Below are 25817 nucleotides of genomic sequence, written 5' to 3'. Positions count from 1 at the left end.
CTCCCAGACCAGGGCACGAACCCATATCCCCTGCATCGGCAGGCGGACTCTCAACCACTGCGCCACCAGGGAAGCCCCAGCCTGTGGACTTTTGAGTTGAATCTCAAGCTTCTAGCCCAAAGTCCCATGAAGGGCTTTGACTTTGAATGAAGCTAGGCTCCCCCAACTCTCTGGCTGCTTGAGGATGTGATTCCCCTCTCAGCTAGTCCTTGAGGCCAAAGGTAAGGTCTTGGCCCATCGAAAAATCCCCTACTGCCTTTTTGTTGTCCCCAAGGAGGGGATTTAGACACTCTCAGATTAGGATCCAAGCTGATGATGGATTTTTCACTGGGCTGAACCAGAGGCCCTATAATATTAAACCATTGTTAAGTTGTTAAAATTCCTATTTAACATTGTTAAAAAGCAGCGATGGCTGAGACCCTTTCATCATTTGATACTTCCATGTATATTTCAAAAAAAAAAAAAGATTAACAGAGAAGTTGCAGGAAAGAAACTGGTAAACTCTAAAGAATCTAATTTTAAAACAAAATTTTCTATTTCCTGTCAGGCTTCCAGTGTTCAAAAAAAAGTGAAATGTACAACTTAGATAATATCTGATGAACTCTGTTCTGCACAGACTGCCTCTTTATTGAAACCTCCTGTGGCATCATAAGAGACTCACGAAGATATCTGTTAATGAAAAGCTGGACAGCAAGAAAGAAGTAATAAGGACATTTTATCTCTTTGGCAGTCTTCTAATAAAAAAAATGAAAGGAAAGTAAGTTCATTTTAATTGATGAAAGAAACACACATTTCATCAAGTTGGAAAAGGCAGATAAACACTGCTCGGGGCAAACAGCATTCCTCTGTGCTTCTTGGTTAAAGATGCTGAGCATCGCTCTACTGGAACATGAATTAGGTTCATGGTAATTGTCTGTTTTCATATTTGGTTTTCCTAGGATTAGCATCATTTCTGATCGATAAGGGAATATTTCCAATGATGAGCACAGTGCCTGACACAGAGCTGCTATTCAATAAATCATTCTGGAATGGATGAATAAAAGATAATGCAAGGTCTCTTCCTGCAGGAATTTATTATCTACTTGGGAAGAGAAACACACACACACACACACACACACACACACACACACACACACACACGATGCTTCCTATCATTTTCTTCATTGTTAATATTTCACTGTTATCTTATTTTTCATTATTAGTTTTGTGGTGTTTGTAATAAGTCCTAAAGGTGGTCAAAAATGTTCTTTGTACCCTGGACTGTGTCCAATTTTTCCAACTCTCCAGCCTCAAGCTTGCCTCCCAACTCTGCCTGGCGTGCTCATCTTCCTCAGCAGTTGATTAACTCCTGTTCATCCTTCAAGGCTCAACATAGTTGATGTTCCATAAATGCTTGTATAATGAACAGACATCTTATCATTAAGATCAGCTTGAGATAGGTAAGGGGCTCTGGACCGTGGAGCTGGTTCTGAAACTGATGGGGAGCAGAGGCCTGGAGAAGAGTGGAATGTGTTCAAGGTGTGTGGTCCACAGACAGCAGCACTGGCATCACCTGGGGCTTGTGAGAAATACAGCTTCTCAGGCCCCACCCCAGACCTGGGTGATTTGTACCCACATCCAAGTTTAAGAAACACTGCTTTTAGAGGTTTCATTTTGCCACATGATGCCAAGGGAGAAGATGGACCTTGGCAGTTACCCCACCTAGGAGGCTGAGGACCCTGAACAGGCCTGGATAACTGCCCGGATGTGTCTCTAAAGGCTCCTGTTCCCTCCACAACCAAGGCTTGAGTTCAAGCCATTTTTGACCTCATAGAACACAATGTAACTGATTACTTTTGTCTGGGGAAAATGCTGTTTGCCAGTGAGTTTTCTCCGTAAACACCATGGAACTGCAGTTCCTCTTGTGGCCTTGCTGCCCGTTGGATATCGAGAAAGGATAGTCAACCTTCATTGGACTCAAAGTTTTATATGCCCAGGCCTCTGGCTGACTTTGCATTGCTGGAACCAAGCAAAAGACATTGCAAGCAGATCTCACAAGCATCCTTTCCACCCGTCCCGTCCCACCCTCCTGGATGTGTGATTCTCTTGCAGGCTGGGGACAGAGTGTCCACAGCTAAGGAGCCCACAGCTTCAGGGACCTGTGGATGGAAGTGGATGAGTAAGACTTGACAAGGAGGAGGCCAGCACAGGCTGCCTGCTGGGTGAGGGACTGGGGATGTGGGCTCAACATTCAAACATAAGAGCTGTTTTACACCAAAGTGTGAGAGATGGAAGTTTCCAGAATTCAGCTTAGAGCTGGACCAAGACTTTCTCTGCCACCAGTGACTTCTTAGTCACAGACATGCCCAAACCCTCTTCTAGTCTGATGGCAGCAAGAGCTCAGAATTCTTTGGCAGCAAGTGGATACATGGACTGGGGTGGGATGAGATAGAGGTGTACTTCAGGCTTCATCAATTCACCAGACCTGGAGCCAGGCCCCCACCAGGCCCACAGCTTCCCTATTCTGAACGGAAGCACTTCACAGTTATTTCTTGAAAAAGCCACACTACACTGCTTCTTTCTGCTTTTGGTTCTCAGAGGTGGTTTCCCGGGTGATATGAAGAAGTACACCCCTGTATTACTTAAGAGCTGCCTCAGCTTAAACATGTCATCTCGTTGAATCATCCTGCGTGTGGCAAAGCCCAGGCCCATGTGCCAGGGCCATAACTAACTCCCTTTGCCGATTCAGGGGGGCCTCTGAATTCTACCCTGACCATCCAAGGCCTCACCCTGACAGTGATTGAGTGAAGGACTATAATCACTACAGTCACCAGGGACACTATAATCACCAGTGACACTATAATCACTGGTGGTGGTGACACCACCAGTTTCCTGGGTTCCTGCCTCAGCAGCTCCCACAAGGGACACAATGGGTTGCTCAAGGAGCAGCTGGATGTTTTGATCACTTGCAAACATGAGACTTTTTAAGATAAACTTTAGGTGTTGCATTTGCAATACTAGGGAAGAACCTGCTTGAGCTCACCGTGGGCATAAGGGCAGGGAGAGTGGGGAAAGAAGTGGGTATTCGGAAGCAGGTGAGAGGGGTTGGCAATCTTCCTGGCTTTTTAGAAAAGCATTATCTGTGCCTTTTTATCTTGCCTTTGCCCCTTGCTAACTACTTTATCTCACTTTCTTCATCTGTAAAATGGGCTGTTGTAAGGTTTAACTGGGAATTATGCATGTAAAATGCTTAGTACGGTGCCTGGTACCAGAAAAGTCCTCATTTACTGTTTGCTATTCTCTCTACTGCTCCTTTCCAGGGAGTCACTGGGGTGCTGGAGGAAGACACCCAATCTGCCATCCTCCCAGCCCCCAAGCTGAACAGCGCACCAGGGAAGCTGATGGGAAAATACCGTGCAGTGCAGAAGGCCAAAGGGTGGTGGCTCCGGGCACGGACTCTTGGAGGCCCTAGGTGACCTCTCTGCTCCGGCGTCCGCCCTCCCCAGGTTTGAGCGGCGGAGCTCCGGGCGGGGTCGGGGGCGGTGCGCTCCAACCAGGCCGGCGCGTAGGCGGGCGGGCGGGGCTCCGCGACCCGACGCCCTCGGCAGGCAATATAGTCGCTCGGCTGAGGCGCTGGTGCGCGAGGGCAGCGCAGCGGGCGGGGGCCGCGATCCAGACACCGGAGCAGCTGGCACCGGGGTGGCCCGGAGAGGGACGAGCAACATGAGCAGCAAATGCGACGTGGTCGTGGTGGGGGGCGGCATCTCAGGTCAGTGGCGGCTGCGCGCCCTCCTTCCTCCTCCCGGGCTCCGACAAGTGGCCGCCCAGGGAGGCACGCGGGGCGGCAGTGGGGCGGGGTGCCCCCAGGAGCCCCTAGACCCTCCGTGCGCCCGAGGGGATCTAGCGGGTCCCGAGCGTGCACACGGAATCCTCCCTCGGGGGAAGGATTTGGTGCGCCCCTGGACAGAAGCCGGGGCTGGAAATCTGTTGAAGGTCTGGGGCTGGACTTTGAACTTTTCCCCGGACAGCTGCCAAGCCTGAGCTTGCTGGAATTTTCAAATCGCGGGGGAAGAAAATGGGCAGGGGACAGAGTCTTACTAGGAGGTGGCATAAAGGTCAGTCACTTGCCCCAAGCAAAGGTCAGTCACTTTGTTGCAGCCTGACCTGGACACTCTACGTCCTTACTTGGAGCAGGCGTGCAGCACTGCGTGTTGTTATTCTGGAACCAGGAAAACGACCTTGAACAGCTCCCAGTTCGGAAAGGATTGGACCCTGGGGCAGTCGATTACCAACGACCCTCCTGACCCTGATTCTTTGTGGTTGCATGATTGCCATGTGTCTGCCTGGGGCTTCAGGGCCTTCTTGTCAAATGGCTCTTCTCCTCTCATTCCCTCCTTCCCCCACTCAGTGGCGGTGGCCAAGTAGCCCAACAGGGATGGGGACAGAAACTACCCTCTTAAGCCCAACGGGGGGAGAAGGGGGGAGGGGCCGTGCACACAGCAGGGCCCCCCAAAAAACAGAAGCCAGAAGAGGGATGGGGGCAGTGGGGGAACCCGCCCTCTCAGGAGGGTCAGGAGGATCCTATGGGATGGAGTCAGTGGAAATAAGCAATGCTTCCAAAACAGCCTGGCTAACAGACCCCTGGCGATGCTTTGGCTGAACCCCCAGGACCTCCTGGTGCTTGAGCAGTAATTAGGACACCTCCACAACCCATGAATGTGTTGACTAAAATGTGCCCTAACCAGATCTCAGGAGCAGGGCTCCACCTTGCTCCCTGTGGGGCGGGCAGGGCAGAGGTGCTCCGACTCCCTTGTGCCAGGTGAAGAAACCAAGGTGTTGGATGTTGGGGGCTGCTCCTCCACTCCAGCCTTCCTCACTTTTGAGTCAGACCTCAGGGGTTACCACTTCTGTCGGCCCGGTTCCTCCTGAGCTCACCCATGCCAGGCTCTGTGGCCGGTGCTGCAGGTACACAGGTACATAAGCACAACAGCAGGCTGCGGTAGGCTAAGGCTATATAGATGCCATTGTCTTTCAGTATTTTTGACATCTCTCCTAGAAGAACTTGGACTCAAAATCATATCTACCTAAGTGTTTTAGAAAATATCGCTAGATGCGCCTCCATGCTGCCTTGCACAGCACCCCATCTTAGGGGAGCTGAAGGCTCTCTTTCTAGGCCCCCAAAGTCCTTTTCTTGCCCAAACTATGTCTAACGGGTTCAGATTCTTCTCTTTTCCCTCTTATTTTGGCCTTTCTGATTCATACTCCAAACCTTCAAGCTCACTCAAATTATTCATGTTAGACTCATATGGGAAGGATAGATAAGGTTTTAGCTATTTTTCCAACAGTGGTGAATCTCTACTCTGACCCCCAAACTCTCCAAACAAGGGACTGGTGAGTAGATCTGCCTTTTCTCAAGAACCTTACATAGAATAGGCATTGTTCTACATGAGGATAACACCAACTGGTCATAGCTAGGTTACAAGGTCCTTGTGAAAGGTTAGTGAAGCAATGTGTGTGGAAATGGCTTTGCAAAGTCTGACATATGTATGACACAAGGTCTTACACAAGAGTTTTGCTCATTTATTCATACAGTAGGCATTAGGGCCCACTGCGGTAGAGGATGCAAAAATGGGTCACATTGTTCTTGTCCTGGAAGATTTGTCCATTCAGGAAGGGAGGTGAGGTATCCAAACAAAGACAATACAAGGTAGAAAGTGGTAGTGTCACAAGAGGGGGCCACTCATTAATTCATTATTCATTCATTCAAGGAACATTTGCTTCCTGTCCCACATCTTATCCCAAAGGGAATGAAAGATGAATTAGGCAGAGCCATTGCCCCTGCGGTAGTCACACGCTGAGGCAGGAGGCAGAGTCCTGAACAAGTAAAACTAATGACCTATGATAGATGCCTTAGTAGCAGGAAGTTGTAGGCAAAGTGCATGTCCAACTCTGCCTGAGAATATCTGGGCAGACTTCACAGAGGAGGTGACACTTGAAGTCGATCTTAAGGAATGGATATGAATTCACCAGGAGACTAGATGAAGAAAGTATTTGAAGCTAAAGAGCAGCTTATATAAAATCACAACTATGTGAGATGTTCTCATGCTTAGGAGACATAAGAACTTCAGTGTGGAGTGCTGGGGGGACTTGTGAGAGACCAAGCTATGAAGGTGGGTTGGGATGAATTGTGGGGAGCCTTGTATGTCATCCCACAAAGATTTAGTGCCTTCTGAGGTCAGTGAACAGCCACTGATGATTTTTCATTCACAGAGTGGCATGTGTCAAGTGACAGGAATATGGTGATGCAAAAAGAGGAACTTGCAGAAGAAGAAGAGCAGGCTTGGGGGAAAGATGGGACATCTAGAGTTGGAGGTGCTGGGTGAACTCCCAGGGAGAGATGTCTAGTATCTGGAAGTGCAAGGAACAAGTTGGGCTGACAGATTTGTGTGACAGAGACATTTTAGTTGAAGCCACTGAAGTCCATGAAATGACCCAAACCAAGAGCAGAAAGAGAAGAGAGGATGCCTGGGACAGAACTGGACAAGGGCGTGCTTACCTCCTCCACTGAGAGGAAGATAATTACAGTCACTCTTTTTTCTTTTTTAATAATAATCTTTTTAAAAATTAATTAATTAATTAATTTATTTATTTTTGGCTGCGTTGGGTCTTCATTGCTGCACGCGGGCTTTCCCTAGTTGTGGCGAGCTGGGGCTACTCTTTGTTGCGGTGTGCGGGCTTCTCATTGCAGTGGCTTCTCTTGTTGTGGAGCACAGGCTCTAGGCACACGGGCTTCAGTAGTTGTGGCATGTGGCCTCAGTAGTCGTGGCGCATAGGCTTAGTTACTCCGCAGCATGTGGGATCTCCTTGGACCAGAGATTGAACCCGTGTCCCCTGCATTGGCAGGTGGATTCTTAACCACTGAGCCACCAGGGAAGCCCTACAGTCATTCTTTATAGTTTGATGAGAGAGATGAGGAAACTGAGAAACTGAAAAACACTTAGTTAACCTCAGATCTTAGCTCAGATGTCATTTCCCTGGGGAAGCCTTCCCAAATCCCTCTAACTGGGATTAGATGCCTTTGTTTCATTTTCCTCTGCCATCTTGTTCTTTTCCATGAGTTTTTAATTGTTCATATATTAATGTCATTTCTTGTTCAATATCTTTCTCCTCCACTAGGCTGTAAGCCTCTGGAGCCCGGGGAGGTGTTTCTTTTTCTCCCTGAGAACCCCTAACCCCAGCTCCAGAGCTCTGCCTGGCCCAGTTAGCACTCAAAATGAGTTGAATTAATGAACTTTAACTTTACACCAACAAAGCAGCAGTTGATTGGATCTGATATTCACATCCATTCACTACCAATCCTTTTGCATGTCCTGCCAAATCATATTGAGAATGGGAAAAGTGGTAAAATCAGAATTTGGGGATTAGTCAGTGACTGACACAGTGGTTTAAAAGAGTCTGAATTAGACTCTGGTTTTTTAACTTTGTTAATTATTAAACTTGGGACATTCTGGTCATTCTGGTAATTCTCTGATAGTTTGCAAAGCTGTCAGCAAATTTTAATCACCCCCTTTGGGATAAACAGATGTACTGGAGGTACAGCTGGTTAATATGTAACTTTCTTATTTAGTGTTTGAAAAGTTCCAAGGCAACTGTAGAACAGCTTTTTGATTTTGGAAATGTGTGTGGTATATAAATGCATACCTCCTGAAATCTCTTTCGCGGGAGGAGCAGCTCATCTCTGGAGACTTGGCAGAGTAAATGGCATTTCCCACATGGAGCTGGACAGCTGCATATGGTTTCTGTTCCGAGTCTTGGTTTTAAAGTTTGGTTTGGTAGAACCATGGAAACTATCTTTTGCAATTCTGGAATGGCTCTTGCTCAAGCCTCAAAATAAAAGCTAAAAAGGGAAACTTGAAGCAGAAAGGAGAACTTTTTTTTTTCCCCCCAGGCTTGAGAGAGGAGATCTGGCCATGTGAGGGTGGCAGGCACTTGGCTAAGAGTCTGAAGGAATCAGAGCCAGCTTTCCAAGTGGTAACCAACACCTGGGAGGTGATCGGTGCAGCCAGGAGGGCCAGCTTGCTGCTGGTTGGCAGGACTGGCCTGGGCAGGGGCGTCAGAGAGGGCCCACGAGGGGTCATGAGTTGAGGGACGCAACAGGTAGACATGACCTGTATGTTAGTGGCAAAAGCCCCGCCTCACCTTTGATGAAGAAAGGTGGAGAACTTCCCTGGACTCCTATAACCCACCTGAATGTTCTAAAAAATAGTAATCGGATAGAAGTGCTTGGAAATTTGTATATCCCAGTCAAGGACAGGATATAGAGAAGCAGTATGGCAATGTTTAAGCAGCATACATCAAACATCAAACAGACTTGTTATGAATCCCATTTCCTATACTTACCTATTGTGTCACCTTAAAATTTCCCTCACCTCTCTGCTCTTCAGCTGCCTTATCTTTATTTTTTAAAATTTAATTAATTAATTAATTAATTAATTTTTGGCTGCGTTGGGTCTTCATTGCTGCGCATGGGCTTTCTCTAGTTGCAGCGAGCGGGGGCTACTCTTTGTTGTGGTGCGCGGGCTTCTCATCGCGGTGGCTTCTCTTGTTTCAGAGCCCGGGCTCTAGGTGCACAGGCTTCAGTAGTTGCGGCACACGGGCTCAGTAGTTGTGGCTCGTGGGCTCTAGAGCACAGGCTCAGTAGTTGTGGCGCACGGGCTTAGTTGCTCCACGGCATGTGAGATCTCCCCGGACCAGGGCTCGAACCTGTGTCCCCTGCATTGGCAGGTGGATTCTTAACCACTGCGCCATGAGGGAAGCCCCCAGCTGCCTTATCTTTAAAATGAGACTCCTAATGCCTTTATTGGCGGAGAGGTTGCTGCTAGGATTAGAAAGAATGCACATGAAGGACTGTACACAGTGGTCGTTATGGTGTCAGCCTGTACCTTTTGAAAAAGACATCTTTTTTAGCTTCTAGGGTTTTTTAATCTGTGGGAGCTGAGGCAGGCACCTCTGTGTAATCACATCTCCCTCTTTACTAACCAGTCATTTTTCTTGCTGTCAGGCATTTATAAGGTGGCAACAGGATGCAAGGTATATACGCAGGCATGGTTCCGGCCTCATCCTGCCCCACCCCCATCCCTTCATTCCCTCTGGTGAGGAGCCTGAAGAGCTCAGGCTTACCTTGGGCTTCAGAGCCACTAAACCCACTGTGTTCCTCTGCAGAAGACATTTTAGAAGCACTAGATCTGTATCTCATCACTACCCCAGCCTGGCTGTTATTCCGATTCTGACCTGGTCCTCATTTTCAGCCACCTGACTCCTGTCTTAATTATAAGAAGTAATAAATGGGACTATTATTTATGTCTTTAATAATATTAATTGTTTAATAATAAAAGAGCCAGCATTTTGAGTGTTGTCTGTATGCTAAATTGAGTAACAGTGAGGTGATCCTAGTATTAACATCTGCCGAGCACCAAATGAATTTGAAATCTTCGTGTAGAAATCTGTTCTGTGTTTAGAATTTCTGACATGTTTATCTCTTAAATATATATTAAAAATAATTGGAGTTTAAGATTTTTCTTTCAGTTTAGCTGCTGACTTTCGTATATCTTCTGAGTTAGTAAATCATATACAAGCCAAGAAAGTAGGGCTGCAAAGCAGCATCCCTGTTACAAGATGATATTCCATGAGTATGTTTGTGTGTGTGTGTGTGTGTGTTAGGGTGTGTACATGCACAGCCACTAGCCACCCCCTCAACCCAACGTTTGACAGTGGAGTCAACTGGCACACTGCCATTTCAGATCCATTAGTGGTTAGTGGCCATTTTGTCAGCCTGATTAACAATAATAGCCAAGGTCTGCTGTGTGCTTGCCAGATGCCAAGCCCCATTCCAAGCAATTAACATGCATTTTCTCTTTTAACCCTTTAAACCACTTTTTGAAGTATTATCCCTACTTTCTAAATGAGAAAACTAAGGCATGGAAAGGTTACCAACTTTGCTTAAGGTGGCACAGCTGGTTAGTGGTGAAACCACAGTTAACGCCATGCTCTTAACCTCTATGCTCTACCACTGCTGATTTATTCTGCTCCCAGAGAAAATGTCACTGCAGGAGCAGTTAGTTCCAGTGTCTTAACGTTTGCCCATCATCAGAGCAGCCATTTCCTCTGTAACAATAACTTAGAATTTGTTTTGATACAATTTGTTCACACTGGAACAATGGAAAAGACATACTCACTGAGTAATACAACTGATATGTATGTCATCAAAGTTTGAAAATCAGCTGGTTTACAGCTCATACAGCTCAATATCAAAAAAACAAACAACCCAATCCAAAAATGGGCAGAAGACCTAAATAGACATTTCTCCAAAGAAGATATACAGATTGCCAACAAACACGTGAAAGAATGCTCAACATCATTAATCATTAGAGAAATGCAAATCAAAACTACAATGAGTATTTGACCTCACACCAGTTAGAATATCCATCATTAAAAAGTCTACAGACAATTAATGCTGGAGAGGGTGTGGAGAAAAGGGGACCCTCTTACACTGTTGAAAGGAATGTAAATTGGTGCAGCTACTATGGAGAACAGTATGGAGGTTCCTTAAAAAACTAAAAACAGAGTTACCGTATGATCCAGCAATCCCACTTCTGGGCTTATATCCAGAGAAAATGCTAATTCGAAAAGATACATGCACCCCAATGTTCATAGCAGCACTATTTACAATAGCCAAGACATGAAAGCAAACTAAATGTCCATCAACAGAGGAATGGATAAAGATGTGAGATATATATACATATATATATGTATATATATCTTATTCAGCCATAGAAAAGAATGAAAATGCCATTTGCAGCAACATGGATGGACCTAGAGATTATCATACTAAGTGAAGAAGTCAAAGTCAAATATCGTATGATAGCAATTGTATGTGGAATCTAAACAATGATACAAATGAACTTATTTACAAAACAGAAATAGACTCACAGACATAGAAAACAAACTTATGGTTACCAAAGGGGTTAGTGGTGGGGGAGAGATAAATTAGTAGTTTGGGATTAACATATACACACTACTATATATCAAGTAGATAACCAACAAAGACCTGCTGTATAGCACAGGGAACTATATTCAATATCTTATAATAACCTATAATGGAAAAGAATCTGAAAAAGAATATATATATGTGTATATACATATATATATATGAATCACTTTGCTGTACACCTGAAACTGACACAACATTGTATATTAACTATACTTCAATTAAAAAATGGTTAAGAGAGGGCTTCCCTGGTGGCACAGTGGTTAAGAATCCTCCTGCCAATGCAGGGGACTCAGGTTTGAGCCCTGGTCCGGGAAGATCCCATATGCCGTGGAGCAACTAAGCCTGTGTGCCACAACTACTGAGCCTGCGCTCTGGAGCCTGCGAGCCACGACTACTGATCCTGCGCGCCTAGAGCCCGTGCTCCACAACAAGAGAAGCCACTGCAATGAGAAGCCCGTGCACTGCAGCGAAGAGTAGCCCCCGCTCACCACAACTAGAGAAAGCCCGCGTGCAGCAACGAAGACCCAATGCAGACGAAAATAAATAAATAAAAAATAAAAATTTTAAAAAATGGTTAAGAGAAAAAAGAAAGAAAGAATATACACAGATATATGGATTATCACTGAAAAAGAAATCTGCTTTTTTTTTAAACATCTTTATTGGAGTATAATCGCTTTACAGTGGTGTGTTAGTTTCTGCTGTATTACAAAGTGAATCAGCTATACATATACATATATCCCCATATCTCCTCCCTCTTGCGTCTCCCTCCCACCCTCCCTATCCCACCCCTCTAGGTGGTCACAAAGCACCGAGCTGGTCTCCCCTGTGCTATGCGGCTGCTTCCCACTAGCTATCTATTTTACATTTGGTAGTGTACATATGTCCATGCCACTCTCTCACTTCGTCCCAGCTTACCCTTCCCCCTCCCCGTGTCCTCAAGTCTATTCTCTACGTCTGCATCATTATTCCTGTCCTGCCCCTAGGTTCTTCAGAGCCATTTAAAAATCTGCTTTTAAATGCAACTGATAGGGCAAAAAAAAGAGAAAGAAAATCAGCTGTTTTGATGATTTCTGCATTTTTGACAATAAATACGCAGGTGGCCTCTGACTCAAATTTATCCTATGAACTTGACGAGATAATTGAGCTTCTAACTTATTTCTCTAATATTTTGGGCCTCAGTAGCATTTTCATGTTCTATTGACATGGTAAAGTCAGTATAATGTTCTGGTGTCAAGTATTTCTCCAGATATCAGTAATGACAACAAATGTTGCTATCACCAAATTCTAATGTTTGTACATTTCTTTATTCCTGTCAAGATTCAAACTGTATATGCATATGCACTTGACTGATGGACACTGAAGTAGAACTTCTACAGTTTAATAATATTTAAAATTAGTGAGTATTGAATTATTACAGGTGACAAGGTCATAGTGTAATGGCAGATGTCAAGTCAGCACCTGGGACAAATGAAATGCGTACAATAGCATGTGACTCTGTATCAGAACTCCCACTAACTTTGGTTTCATCTTTGGATTTGATGGCCATTATACTTATAGTCTTAGCAGTGTTCCATGTGTATGTCTGTTACTGGATATCATTTACCATGTTTCATGTAAATTACCTGTTTAAGCATCTGTGAACCCTCACTTGATCATAGGCTGCTCAAAATCAGGGACTTTGTACAATGTATCTCCCTATCTCTGGTGTTTAGCAAAGAACCCAGCTCACCTTAGCCCCCAGAAATTGATAGAATCCCTTGATCAGGTTCGTGGGTCTTCTCAGGCTTTGGACCCAGAGAAGGTAAGCCTTACAACAAGAAATCTGTTGAAAGAATGGACCTAACCTTTCATTTCCTGGAGGAAGCAGGAGAACACAGAAGTTAAATGCAAGGACTCTGGGAGCCTAAGACTTGGGTTCAAATCCTACCAGTGTCCGTAACTATATAGCTTGGGTTAGTAGCCTACTTCCTCAGCCTCCAGATTTTCACTTATTAAGTGGAGTAATGGTCCTGGGGCTAACTTCTGGAATGCTCAATCAATATTAACTCTGCTGTTTTTACAAAAGTCAGCAGGCAGTACTTAACTGAGGGGATCCTGGAAATGTACAAGATCAAATGCACTTGTAAGTCCAAAAAGTGAGCCAAATTGAGAGGCCCTGTTCAGAATGAGTGTTTTTGTCCCCATAACAGAATACTTTGGAATCTTGCTGAGGTGAAAAATGCAGCATTACCATTTGGCAAAGGCCCCAAGTTTGTTGGGCTTAGCTTTTTAGGACTGCCTCTGAATAAAAGTCATTATTTCCCTTGAGAATGGTATAAAATTCTTTCCTGGCTTTGACCATCCAAATCCCATAAATTCCTCCTGAGCTAAAAAAAAGTTTGCTCTAGGGAATTCCCTGGCGGTCCAGTGGTTAGGACTCCGTGCTTCCACTTCAGGGGGCACAGGTTCGATCCCTGGTCGGGGATTTCAAGTTCACAAAATGGGTCCATCTTCAGTCTCCTCGGTTAACGCAGTAAACAAAGGCACTACAGAAAACCCAGTCCCAGTCAGCATGTGTTAGTTTACTTAAGGGAGGTACAGAAAGAAGAGTAAGACCAAGTTCCTACCCTCAGAAAACTTAAAATGCAATTGGAGACACAAGAGCAGCACATATAGGCAATAAGAAAAGACTAGAAATAATAAATAATTTAGTTCTGGGGACTTCCCCAGCAGTCCAGTGGTTAAGACTGCGCTTCCACTGCAGGGGGGAGGGGCGTGTTCGATGCCTGGTCCGGGAACTAAGATCCCACATGCCACGCGGCGTGGTCAAAATGATAATAATAATAATTGAGTTCTGTACTGGGGGACCCAAGAACTAAGTTAGATAGAGGAAATCACTGAAGACCCCAGGAATTGGAGAAGTTCTCCTTAAAGGAGTGGAATTTGAACAGTTCCTGAAGAACAGTTAAGGTTTGGGGTCAGTAGAGAAGAAGAGAGAGGCTTTCAAGTTGGGAGGAATAATATAAGGCCATAGGCTCCAGTTGACAGGTGATATTTCTGTTTATAGGAAGGTAGAAAGTACAGCAAGTCTAGAATAGTAGGATGGGGAGATAATGGGTAATAAAGTTAGAAGGAAGAGGGCAGGATCAAGCAAGGAAAAGCAAAGTGAGTTGGTTACGTTTTTCTGTGGTTGGAAAGAAGGAAGCATTGACAATTTTTACTATAAAGATAAGATGGGCAGTTGTGTGCCTGATAGGTGAAAGAGGGCAACCCTAGAGCCAGGGCAGCCAAAAGATGGGTAGTAATTCAGGAATAGATTGAGAGGTGATCAGCTGTGTATAATGAATTGAGTTATCCTGAAGCTCAAGGCAGGTCACAGGAGAAAGGGAGGGGAGGCAAGAATGGAAAGAAGTATTTCAATGGTACACTCTCCTTTTTTTCTATTTTGCTGAGAACATAGCCAGAAAAGAAGTATCACAAAAAATAGTATTTCCCCCCTGAAGTTTTATAATTGAAATGGAAGGACTTGACTGTATTTTTAAATTTCCTTTTTTAAAAAAATAAGATCAAAGAGGTTTTCTTCCTAAGGGTTGTGACCCAGCTTACTAAATGACTAACACACATCTTGGGCAATCTCAAACACAAAGTGAATAGTTCATCCTGTTTTGTAACATAAAAGTTGTCATTGAAACTTGTTGTTTTGTGAGAGAGAGGGTGAAAACAGAAAGCAAGTTCAGGTAGGTTTGGCCTTTCAAATGTTAGTTATGTTACCATAGTCTCCATTTAATGGCATCTTAAATGTCATGTTCTAGTTAATTTCAACTTCATGTCAGAAGTTTACACTCTTGATCTCATGTCATCTCATCCCTTACCTGGGCCATTTTTCACTCTGGACTCATCATCATCAACATTTATCAGAATTCCACAATGGTGAAGGTGTCCTTCTAGGTCCTTAGTTTTATTTGCTCTCCTTCCAGCCTAAATAATCCCCCCTTTTCGTTTACCTTGCAGACATTTCCAATGATTCTTTTATAGTGAATTTGGAATCCTGACCTCATCTTTTGGAATTGGAGCTACTTTTTATTCCTGTGATCCCAGTTGTGTTTCTGTCTTAAATTGTGTCTTTATAATTATGTTTAATTCTATCTCACTTCTTTGGGTTATTTTCCAGTTAAAGCAACACGCTCTTTGGAAAAGTTTTGTTATCCAACACGGCTCCCTTTCAGATAACAGGGTAAAGTGAAGAATTAATAATCAAATTAATAGCCAAAGTTCCCTCGAAAATTTTTAGGAAGAAAGGCCACTGATGTAAATGAAAGATGAAATCACATTCCTTCTTGGTTATTTACAGCTTAAGGAATTTTTTTGGAGATGTGGGAACATTTTTTTAATAAGGTGAATTGCAGAAATAATATATATTTATTGTGCAAATCTGTAAGTTACAGAAAGAGACAGAAAGAAAACGAAAATCATCTATAATTGATTCCCCCGCCCACACACACAAAACAGCCACTGTTACTATTGTCACCTATATTTTCTTTTTGCAAACCATCTACTGTATTTACTGTACTCACTGGTAGTTCTTTTTAAATAAATAACATGTTATGAATGTTTAACCATGTCTTAAATGCTCTTCTATACGATCTTGATAACTTTATATTATTTCATCTGATTATATTTATTTACCAATCTTCTATTGCTGAACATTTGTGTTGTTTCCAAATTTCTGCTATTTTAAACAAAGCTATTATGAATATCCTCATACCCAAACCTTTGTGCATAACTCTGATTATTTCTTTAGGAAATTCCTAGAAATAAGTGTTGGGAATCCTTTTAAGGCATTTAGTAATGATTACAAAATTGTCACTCCAAGAAAGTTTCATCAGTTTAAGGTGGAATTTTAATAATGGGCTTCTTAGTTACTTCACTAGGAAACCAGTATTTTTCCCTCTCTGACATAACACAGAGAAAACCATCGTTCTTCACCAGCTCAGTGTTGTAATTTAATGAAATTGTAGGTGCTAGGTTTTGTAAATGATCTTTAGTCTTGTAAAATTTCAGTGGTGGCAAGTTATTCTTGCTCTCTATGACATGCAGGCAAACCACTTTTGCAATTAATGCTCTATGCCTACCATGATTTACTAGGTATTTATATATTTTTATAGTGCTTTAAAATTTTTTGAATACCATTATCCTGTGCTTCTAGAAGTTTGAGATCATTAATTAGATAATTCTGTTGTGTTTCAGTGCAGAAAAGAAAAAAGGACAGTCCTGTAGCAAACCATTTTCTACGATTATTTTTACCCGTCTAGATAAGACATGAATATAGCCTTGGTCCACAGTCTATCGTAAAAGCTGATCAACCAGCTGTTTCATGTTTTACATTTTAATTTCCTCTCTAGTTTGCATTCAAATCCTCTGATAGATTTTGGTTTATTTAGGAGTCCTATAAGATACAGTTGATTGTTTTCAGAATAGCCCTTTTATGCTATGCCAGTTAAAGTGAAACAGCCCTTGTTAAGTACTGATGATAAGCACACATAAAGGCATACACTCAAATGAGTTTTCCTCATTTCATCCAATATGTTTTCTTATTTTGTTGTTTCTGCAGGGGAGAAAAAGAAGTCAGGTTTGTCCATTGGTTGATTGATTCATTCATTCAATAAACCCTTATCAAGTGCTTTATTTACCAAGCATTGGGCTAGGTGTGGGAATATCCAGATGGGTAATCCATGTTTCCATCTTTGAAGGGTACACCAAGCAGAAGGAGGTGCATGCAGCCACATACAGGTGAATTCTCTGAGGGATGGTGTGTGCTGAGAAAGATAAGTTCATCTGGTTCTGATGACACAGAGGAGAGGAGGATGGCAGTTTCACCTCAGGGCCTCAGAGGACCCAAAGGAAGACTTGGTGATAGGATTTATGAGAGAGATAATTAGCCAATTCAAATATTCTTCCATAAAATATAGAGTTAAGTGGTTGAAATGTAAATCTACATTCTAATATACACATGGCATTGAAATTTCAGGTTTGTTCTTCTTGCCGTTGGCCTTAAAATGGCAGTGTAGTGGATGCTGTAGTGGGCTGCCCAAGCCTCCTTTAGGACAGTTATTCCCCCATCTGCTGAGAGTGTTGGCTGCTGCTTGTTCACAGCTGAGTCCCTCTCTGGAAATTGCCCTTGACTGGGGGGAGCTGACTTCCTGCAACAGATGTGGGGATATAGAGGCCTGGCCCCCTTGCCTCAGTGCAAGACAACTCTGAAGGGCCATCTCAGCTGTGGAGCCCCGTGTAGGATTGACTGAGGCCTATGTTGTGACTGCATTTCAGTTCAACTTCTTCCTCTGTCTAATCCTGCTTCACTTACATTTTTACTCGTGTTGAACCCTGATAAAGCTTCTATATGCAAATCAGGTTCAGAAGCTTCTTGCCATGGACCCTAATTTAGACAGACAATAATTGAACAGCATTTTTGTTCTGCACATCACAAGATGTTCTAACCACGAAGCTTCAGTCAGTTGGAGGTGGAGGCCATTAAAGGAGTTGGCCCTTTCCAGGATGCAGGATGCCAACAGGGCCGGGGAGGGTGGTAAGCCTCATCAGTTCTGGATAATCTGTCTTAGGTGTCCTGAGAGTCCCTGGAACAGGGGTGGATGGTGGAGGCTGACCACTACACTGGCCCATACAAGCTCTGGGGAATTCAGTTCGTCTCTCACCACTCTGTGTGCTGATTTAGAGGTGAGATTCATAGGCTCTGATCTGGACTTGCTACAAATGTGGATGTCTTTCTTTATTGGAGAAATTTGTGGCGGTGCAGCCAAGGCATAAATTATGAAACAGACACCCCTAATCTGTGAAGACGATTCAGGTCAGGAGCCATCCATCTCTCCCAGGCTACCATTTTGGATCCAGCTCAGATTCTGGGTTATTGGCAAAATGGTGCTGTTGGTGTCAACCTCTGTTCTTCCCCTAATACTACAACCATTTCATGCAGCTTCCTGTAGGATGTCTTATAGGGAATTGGAGATACTGAAAGTGATTCTAGAAATGGGTGATGGAATCCCAGAAGGAGAAGAGAGAAAGTGAGGCTGTGAGGGAGCTGTTGGTAGGATTTGAGTGGAAAGGTTCATAGATCGAGGGTCTTGGGTTAAAGGACATTCATATGAGGTGGATTTGAACAAGTGAACTAGAAGGATAGAAGATCGTGATTGCAAGGGAGGGTGCTGTAGAGTTTGGATAGGTAACCTTTTGACTGTACTTCTTGGAAATGACCATTAATAGCATTTAAATGAGTTGCGACATTTTGAATCAGCATGTCCAGAGATAGTATTCTCTGTGTGATTCAACAAACAAGTTAAAGGCCAGAAAAATGAATGCCTTTAAAAAAAAAATAGTAATCTGCTCTTGGTTTTACAATTGGGCAGAGGACACAACTATTCATTAAGTCCAAGTTTCGGGATGACTTAAGTCTAAGTTTAGGGAAGGCCCATCTGCTGGATTGAGAAAGGCAGGAATCCTGTGCTTTGGGTCCTGAAGATTCTAAGCAGAGGTCTTTGTTCAGGTTGCACGCACATCACTGAAAGGATAACCCCTCAAATGCTGACTTGTGTGTGACTGATGGACACAGAATCGGGAGGGGACCCAAAGCAAGGTGCTCAAGGTCTGGCAGTGCAGAGCAACAGGGAGACAAAGAAAGACTTTCTCTGCCAGCTTACTTTTTTGAAGATGATTGGAAAAGCATAGAGAAAGGCAAGGGCTATATATAATTCAGCATTATATAAAGTCCAATGGGGACAACACATTGTCACATCCCATGGCAAAACAGAGAGAGGAGAGAGAGAGAGCCTGTCCCAGGGCCTGTCCCATGCCCTGCCAAACCAAAGATTATAGAGCTAGACTGTTAGTATTATGATGACATTGACACTTTGAGGATTCTGTTCTCTGACTGAAAAAGATGAAGCACATTACTTGTGGAAATGTCTGTAAAAGGAAATTGTGGGCTAGTTTTTAATCCTGTGATTCAGCCTCTTCTGTTTACTGTCTACCGAAAAATCTTGTCTGGCAGCATGCCAGTCTGTTTCTGTCCGTCTGCTGCTGTAGCCTTTGATTGAGAAAACATGAAGTGAGGGACTTGTACGTGCCAGGTGCTAGGAATGAACAATCAGGAAACAGTTCCGGTTTAACACAGGGGCGCACACACAAGGAATCATGTTAAATTACATTTCTTGTGCCTATTTATTGTTGATGCATGCACAAAAATGTCCTTTTTCAATGAAAGAAACCTCAGTGTACCTTTCAAGAGATCACCCTTGGACCAAGTTAGAATAGATGCTAAGATAACTTTGGTTTGCGTTTCCACCTGTTGTGTCCTCTGTTAACCTTTTTTAGTCTTACTCATAGATGGTGTGATACTTCTGGCCTTAGGAGGGGTACGGAGAACATCACAAATGCCTTTTCTGTCATCAGAAATTGGGTTGCATGCGGGAACGGCCACAATCTGAAAGGAAAACACATGGGTCGCCCTAGTCGATAAAAGGCAGAACATCCAAAATACACTGCCTGTGATCTGCTTTTCTCCCCTTGTTCCTTTCTCTCTGATTTCGTGAAGAATATGTCCAGAGGGAAATGAGTTTTCTGTAGATAAATCAGTCTGCTGGTCCACAATATTGCGCTTCCAGTGGACAGGTCTGAGAAATGGGGAAAAGTACAAAGAGGTTGAGCTGACTGCAAGGTAGGCGAGGCAAAAACATTTTATGTGCAAAAGAAAAATCATCTGGGGCTTATGCTCGCTTTATTTCTGGATTTTATTTGTGAACAGAATACTATGAGAAGCTGATGGAAATGAGAGAGCATTTTTTTTCTCCTACTGTGTTCTTTTAAAAGGTATATTTCAGTAAACAGATATTTTTAAAATATGGCTTCCTTTCCCATAGATGAATTCCTTTGAAAGGAATTTATAGGTTTAAAGATTGCATGAGAGCAAGTTTAAAACCAATCTTTAAAATTCAAAGCATTAGTGAATTGTAAATTTCCAATGAATATATGTGTGTGTTAAGATATTTGAATACTTTTTCATAGAAAAATAGGGGTTTTTAAAAGTATGAGCAATTAGAATTTAAGCCCCTCTTCAAATCATGCATTCTATATATAAATTCTTGGCATTATTTTTCAATATTTTTTAAATACAATGGATGAAGACCTCAATGACAATGAAAAATGATGTCTGCATTTTTCAAGTTATAAGTAATTTGTAAAGTGAGAGCTTATTCAGTCTTGCTGCTAAAACCTTTGCAGCTATGTGTGAAGAACACGTGCAAAATATAGTAACAAAAATACAGTATCTGCCTGGTATTTCTAAAGGACCTTGGTTACATATAACTCTGTACATACAAGAAAGGCAATATTAGGGGTTTTTTTCCTCCACAAATATATCCTTCCTATAAGGTGGTATGTGCAGTATATTGATTTGTACAATTTTACATGAAGCGGAAAGTCAGAAAGAGATGGAGTGTGCAAACACATTGAAAGCTTTTATTTCTCTCACACTGTTACTTGTCTGGTTGAATATTGTTTCCTCTGTCTTTGGCATCTGAGCCTTGTGGTACAGCACCGTATAAGGGTGTTTGGGTCCTATAACCTATTATTTAACTAATACTGTTTTCTAGAAGAGTTCCCACTAAGATTTTTCAGCTTCTCGTGCTATGTGTTAACCAGGCATTTTAAACCATCACTTCTCATCACTCCCATGATCCCACTGTTTCATGCTTCCCTCTTCCTCTAGCTGCTCCTTCAGCCTCCTGTGCCAGCACCTACACGCTTCACCTCCAGTGTTCCCTGTTTTGGGAAATAGAATCACCTTCAGACCAGTTTTCAAGCCAAGACCCTTGACACTGGTAGCAGACATTGGAGGGGTCCCACCATCTCCCCTCGGCACCCATTCCCATATACAGGGACCTTACGGCTACTGAGTGCTGCAAGTCTATGCCTGAGGGCTTTCTCTGGCCACTGGAACCCATAAGGGGTTCCGCTCAGGAAAGGCCAGCAGTGGGGTGGGGTTAATGCCCCCAGGAACAGCCGTCTTCCTAAGACTGACATGATCAATCAATCCCCTCTTAGTTGGAATCACTAAGGCATGTTCTGCACAGTCTCCCAGAGGTCTCGAGTGGGATCAAGCCCCAGTTGCCCACAGTAACAGCCTGCTAGATGCTGTGTCTTTACTGCCTGCCTTCCCTTCCTTGTTTCATCTCCCCAGAGTCCTCCCGGGGCTTCTTGAGGTCACCTCCCAAATAAACTAGTGGCATCCAACTCCTTGTTTCAGGGTCTGCTTTTGGATACTAGATACTTTCTTCTTTTCTCCTTTTCTTATTCCTAAAGTCCTAGTTGCAAAATATAGCTTGGATCTGTCCACCTCACCGTCTCCGTGTCCCTCCAGACCTGGGGTTCTGCACGTGGGACCGCTATAGTTCTGAGTCTGCTCGTTTAAGTCCCGTCATTTGGTCCAACCCTTCTCCAGTCCACTGTTTTTCTTTTTCCTTTTTTACTGTGATAAAATATATATATAACGTGAGATTTACCATTTTAAGTGTACAATTCAGTAGCAGTAAGTACATCTATATTGTTGTGCAGACATCACCACCATCCATCTCCAGAATTTTGTCATCAACCTAAATTGAAACTCTGTCCCCATTCCTCTCTGCCCTCAACCCCTGGTAACCTCCATACTACTTCCTGCCTCTATGAATTTGACTACTCGGGAACTTCATATAAGTGGAATCATACACTATTTGTCCTTTTGTGTATGGCTTCTTTCACTTAGCATAATGTCCTCAAGGTTCATCCATCCAGTCCTTTCTTACACTAAAGGAAGAATAATTTGTTTTTAGTGGGGAAAGCACAAATTTGATGTCTCTAAGTTACAAAAAAAATATTTATTGTCAGAAATGATGTAAACAAAGTTGTTGAAAGACAAAAGCTAACTACCCATCGGCCTTTATCCCATCCCAACCCTTCTGAGGTGACTTGTGTTGACAGCCTGGCATGTATCCTTCCAGACTTTTCTCCTGGAAGGATAATCTTTCTTAAATATAAATCTCATGAGGTTACTCGTGTGCTTCAAACCCTTCAGCAACCTTACATTAAACCCAAGATCAAGTCCGAAATGATTACTGTGGCCCAGACACACTGCAGACCTGAGCCATTCCCTACAGTGGAAGCCCGATCTCCCATGATTTCTTCTGTTCACTCTTTAGCCACACTGGCCCACTTGCAACTTCTCAAATAATCTACCATGTTCTCTATGGTCTCTGGCCTTTGCACTTGCTCTTCACGTGGATCTCTTCCTAGCTCTCCTCCTGTTACTGAAAGTGGGGTCTGGCTGCTCACTTCTCGAAAGCCAATAAAGAGGTAAGGTTGGTGGAAAGGAAAGTTTGCTTTATGTCAGAGACCGGCAAGCGGGGGTGGGAGGGAAGGGCAGAGTCCTGTCCAAGGGCCGACTCCCCCCCACTGACAATCAGGGGGCAAGAGCTTTTATAAGCCCAGGGAGGGGGCTACATGCAGAAACAGCACGTCAGCTCTGACAGTCATCTTGAGACTGGTCATGCAGTGGTCTGACCAGTGTCGTCTTGATTGTTTTAAGTACAGTTAGTCTTTAGTTCCAAGGTCGGTTTGTTCAGATTTCTTTGAGGCCAGCTCTCAGAATTGTGGCAGCTTATATCATGGCTACAGTCTGGTCATCATGTAGTTAACTTCTTCCACCTGTTGGGGGTTTGGTATCTATAAGACAGCTCAAAGAATATGGCTCTGAATATTATCTATAGCCCTTGAGGAGGAACTTAAAGGTCCTTGACTATTTTTAATGACTAAACTATTATTAGTCTTGTTGGACTGTTTTCCTTTGTTTCTGCATTTTCTCACTTCTCTGATTAAATTTATTCTTTGGCTGAAGTTTTTCCACAGACAAAAGGCAGGTGGAGGACATGGGGGGCAAGGACCATAGGGTCCTGCTCCATTTTGCTCCTTCCTACCTACGACTTTGGTAACTCTTGATCATCTTTCAGAGTTTATTTTAAAACTTACTTTTTAGGGGGAGGGTCTCCTTATCTGATAGCTTTTCCCAGAAACTACACTGCACCCCCAGTTCTTCCTTCCTATGGCACCTTGTTTTATACCTTTCCTGCCCTCCCTGGGATAAACTCCAGGAGTGCAGACACTGTCTTTTTCAACACCTAGCACAGTGCTTGCACCTAGTAAGTTCACAGTAAATACTGATTGGCTAATTAAGCCTTTCTTTGAGAACCAAATTTAGAACTTTGGGTTTTAAATTTCATTTGGGCCCCTCTGTGTTATCGCTCTTTTCTGAGTTACTTTAATGTAGTTATTATGATGGGTTAGTAACTATTTTTTTCCCAAATAACAGGGTTCATTTTTTTTTCAGTTATACATATATGTGTATCTATTCTTTTTCAAGTTCTTTTCCCATTTAGGTTATTACAGAATATTGAGCAGAGGTCCCTGTGCTAGATAGTAGGTCCTTGTTGCTTCTGTATTTGAAATATAGCAGTCTGTAAGTGTCAGTCCCAAACTCCCAATCTATCCCTCACCCCATCCTTCCCCCTGTAACTATAAGTTCATTCTCTAAGTCTGTGAGTCTGTTTCTGCTTTATAGACAAATTCATTTGTATCATTTTCTTTAGATTCCTCACATAAGCGCTATCATATGATGTTTGTCTTTCTTTGTCTGACTTACTTCACTTAGTATGATAATCTCCAGGTCCATCCATGTTGCTGCAAATGGCATTATTTCATTCTTTTTAATGGCTGAATAATATTCCATTCTATACATGTACCACATCTTCTTTATCCATTCATCTGTCGATGGACAGATGAATGGGTCTTGGCTTCCACGTCTTGGCTATTGTAAACAATGCTGCAATGAACATTGGGGTGCATGTATCCTTTCGAACCGTGGTTTTCTCTGTATATATGCCCGGGAATGGGATTGCTGGAACATATGGTAATTCTATTTTTAGTTTTTTAAGGAACCTCCATACTGTTCTCCGTAGTGGCGATACCAATTTACATTCCCACCAACGGTGTAGGAGGGTTCCCTTTACTCACACCCTCTCCAGCATTTATTGTTTGTAGACTTTTTGATGATGGCCATTCTGACTGGTGTGAGGTGATACCTCATTGTAGTTCTGATTTGCATTTCTCTAATAATTAGCGATGTTGAGCATCTTTTCATGTGCCTCTTGGTCATCTGTATATCTTTTTTGGAGAAATGTCTGTTTAGCTCTTCTGATGATTGGTTAGTAACTATTAAACCACCTAGTTGGCTGGCAAAATTATATTTTTAATGAAAGGAATGTCCTCGTTTTCCCTGAGTCTTCTTGTCCCATTTTCAACATCCATGTCCTCAGCACTTATTTGATGACAGCTATGGCTCTAATCTACCATAATACAGGCCACAGTCCCTTGTCGGCATTTCCCAAACACCCAGAGCTCTGAAAATTGAAAGTATTTTCAGGAGCTTTCAGTAAGAGCTGACCAGAACTGATGTGTCTGGTTTGCTATTAGTCATATGTTTTACTGCAGACATAATAATGCAGGTGATCTCAGAGTGGTTGTCCCCGTTGTCATTAGGACTATTATATAATATACACCTATGTACTGTTTTGTCACTCGAAAATCTGAAAATTCGAAGTTCTGAAATGCATTTGGTTCCCAGAGTTTCAGATCAGGCCCATCTTTAAAAATGTAAACTAGGGGGCTTCCCTGGTGATGCAGTGGTTAAGAATCCGCCTGCCAATGCAGGGGACACGGGTTCGAGCCCTGGTCCGGGAAGATCTCACATGCCGCGGAGCAGATAAGCCCGTGCGCCACAACTACTGAGCCTGGGCTCTAGAGCCCGCATGCCACAACTACTGAGCCCGTGTGCCACAACTACTGAAGCCCTCCTGCGGGCCTAGAGCCCGTGCTCTGCAACAAGAGAAGCCACCGCAATGGGAAGCCTGCGCATGGTAAAGAAGAGTAGCCCCCGCTCGCCGCAACTAGAGAAAGCCCGCCCGCAGCAACCAAGACCCAATGCAGCCAAAAATAAATAATAAATAAATTAATTAAAAAATATATATATAAACTAGGAGGATGGCATACTTTGGAAACTATAATACCAAAAATGAAACAGTCATACGTTTATTCTGTTCATCGTGAGGTTTTAGTTTGTTAGTTGGTGGGTTTTGCCAAGGAACACAATTAGTTCAGTGTTCTCAGAAAAGACCTGACTATTCCCACCAAACTTTTCAGCAAAAATTCAACATGTAGGAGTACCAACAAAGTTTCCAATTTTAAGCTTTCAGTACTTTGGTGGCAGTGCTTCCATGGCATCTGCTGTTCTGTCCCTCTGAGTAGGGCCATCATGCTAACTGAACCCCAGAGGACAGTAGGGTTCCCTACTCACCAAAACTTGGCTGACTCTGGAACCTTCCATCTGCTAGTCTCTGTCAGCTCTAGTGTCCCTGCTCTGATCCCCTGAAACCCTTGCTGCTGTTTCCATGGACTGGACATGCTGCAGTCGCCCCATCCACAGCACTGCACTGGGAGGTGCTCCTTCTACACCTGTAGGCCGAGGTCTCAGAATCCTCTGGTTGGAACCCCCAGGGAAGACAGTGGCTCCAGAGACCCCTGCTCCAAAGGCCACCACATTTCCCATGCAGCCTGGTATGTAAAGATGGGCTGTAGTTATTATGGCAGTTGAAGGAAACTCGGCATTATTTGTAAAACCGAGTCAACAAACTCTAATTCTAAATCTATCTCT

The 25817-nt window shown here is 43.4% G+C and overlaps 1 protein-coding gene across 1 annotated transcript in view; it reads left to right on the top strand.

Moving 5' to 3' along the window:
* Positions 1-3581: 3581 nt before the first annotated feature.
* MAOB (monoamine oxidase B) overlaps positions 3582-25817 on the top strand; it is a 110920-nt gene continuing 88684 nt past the window's right edge. Inside the window, exon 1 of the mRNA XM_007102031.2 lies at positions 3582-3748. Within this exon, the coding sequence (XP_007102093.1) occupies positions 3703-3748 (46 nt within the window). The 5' untranslated portion in view covers positions 3582-3702. The remainder of the gene's footprint in view (positions 3749-25817) is intronic.

This window comes from Physeter macrocephalus, chromosome 21 (genome assembly GCF_002837175.3).
Source record: "Physeter macrocephalus isolate SW-GA chromosome 21, ASM283717v5, whole genome shotgun sequence".
In the NCBI taxonomy this organism is placed as follows: Eukaryota; Metazoa; Chordata; class Mammalia; order Artiodactyla; family Physeteridae; genus Physeter; species Physeter macrocephalus.
The sequence above is the reverse complement of the archived record's forward strand: the minus strand, read 5'-3'. Positions and strand labels throughout refer to the sequence as shown.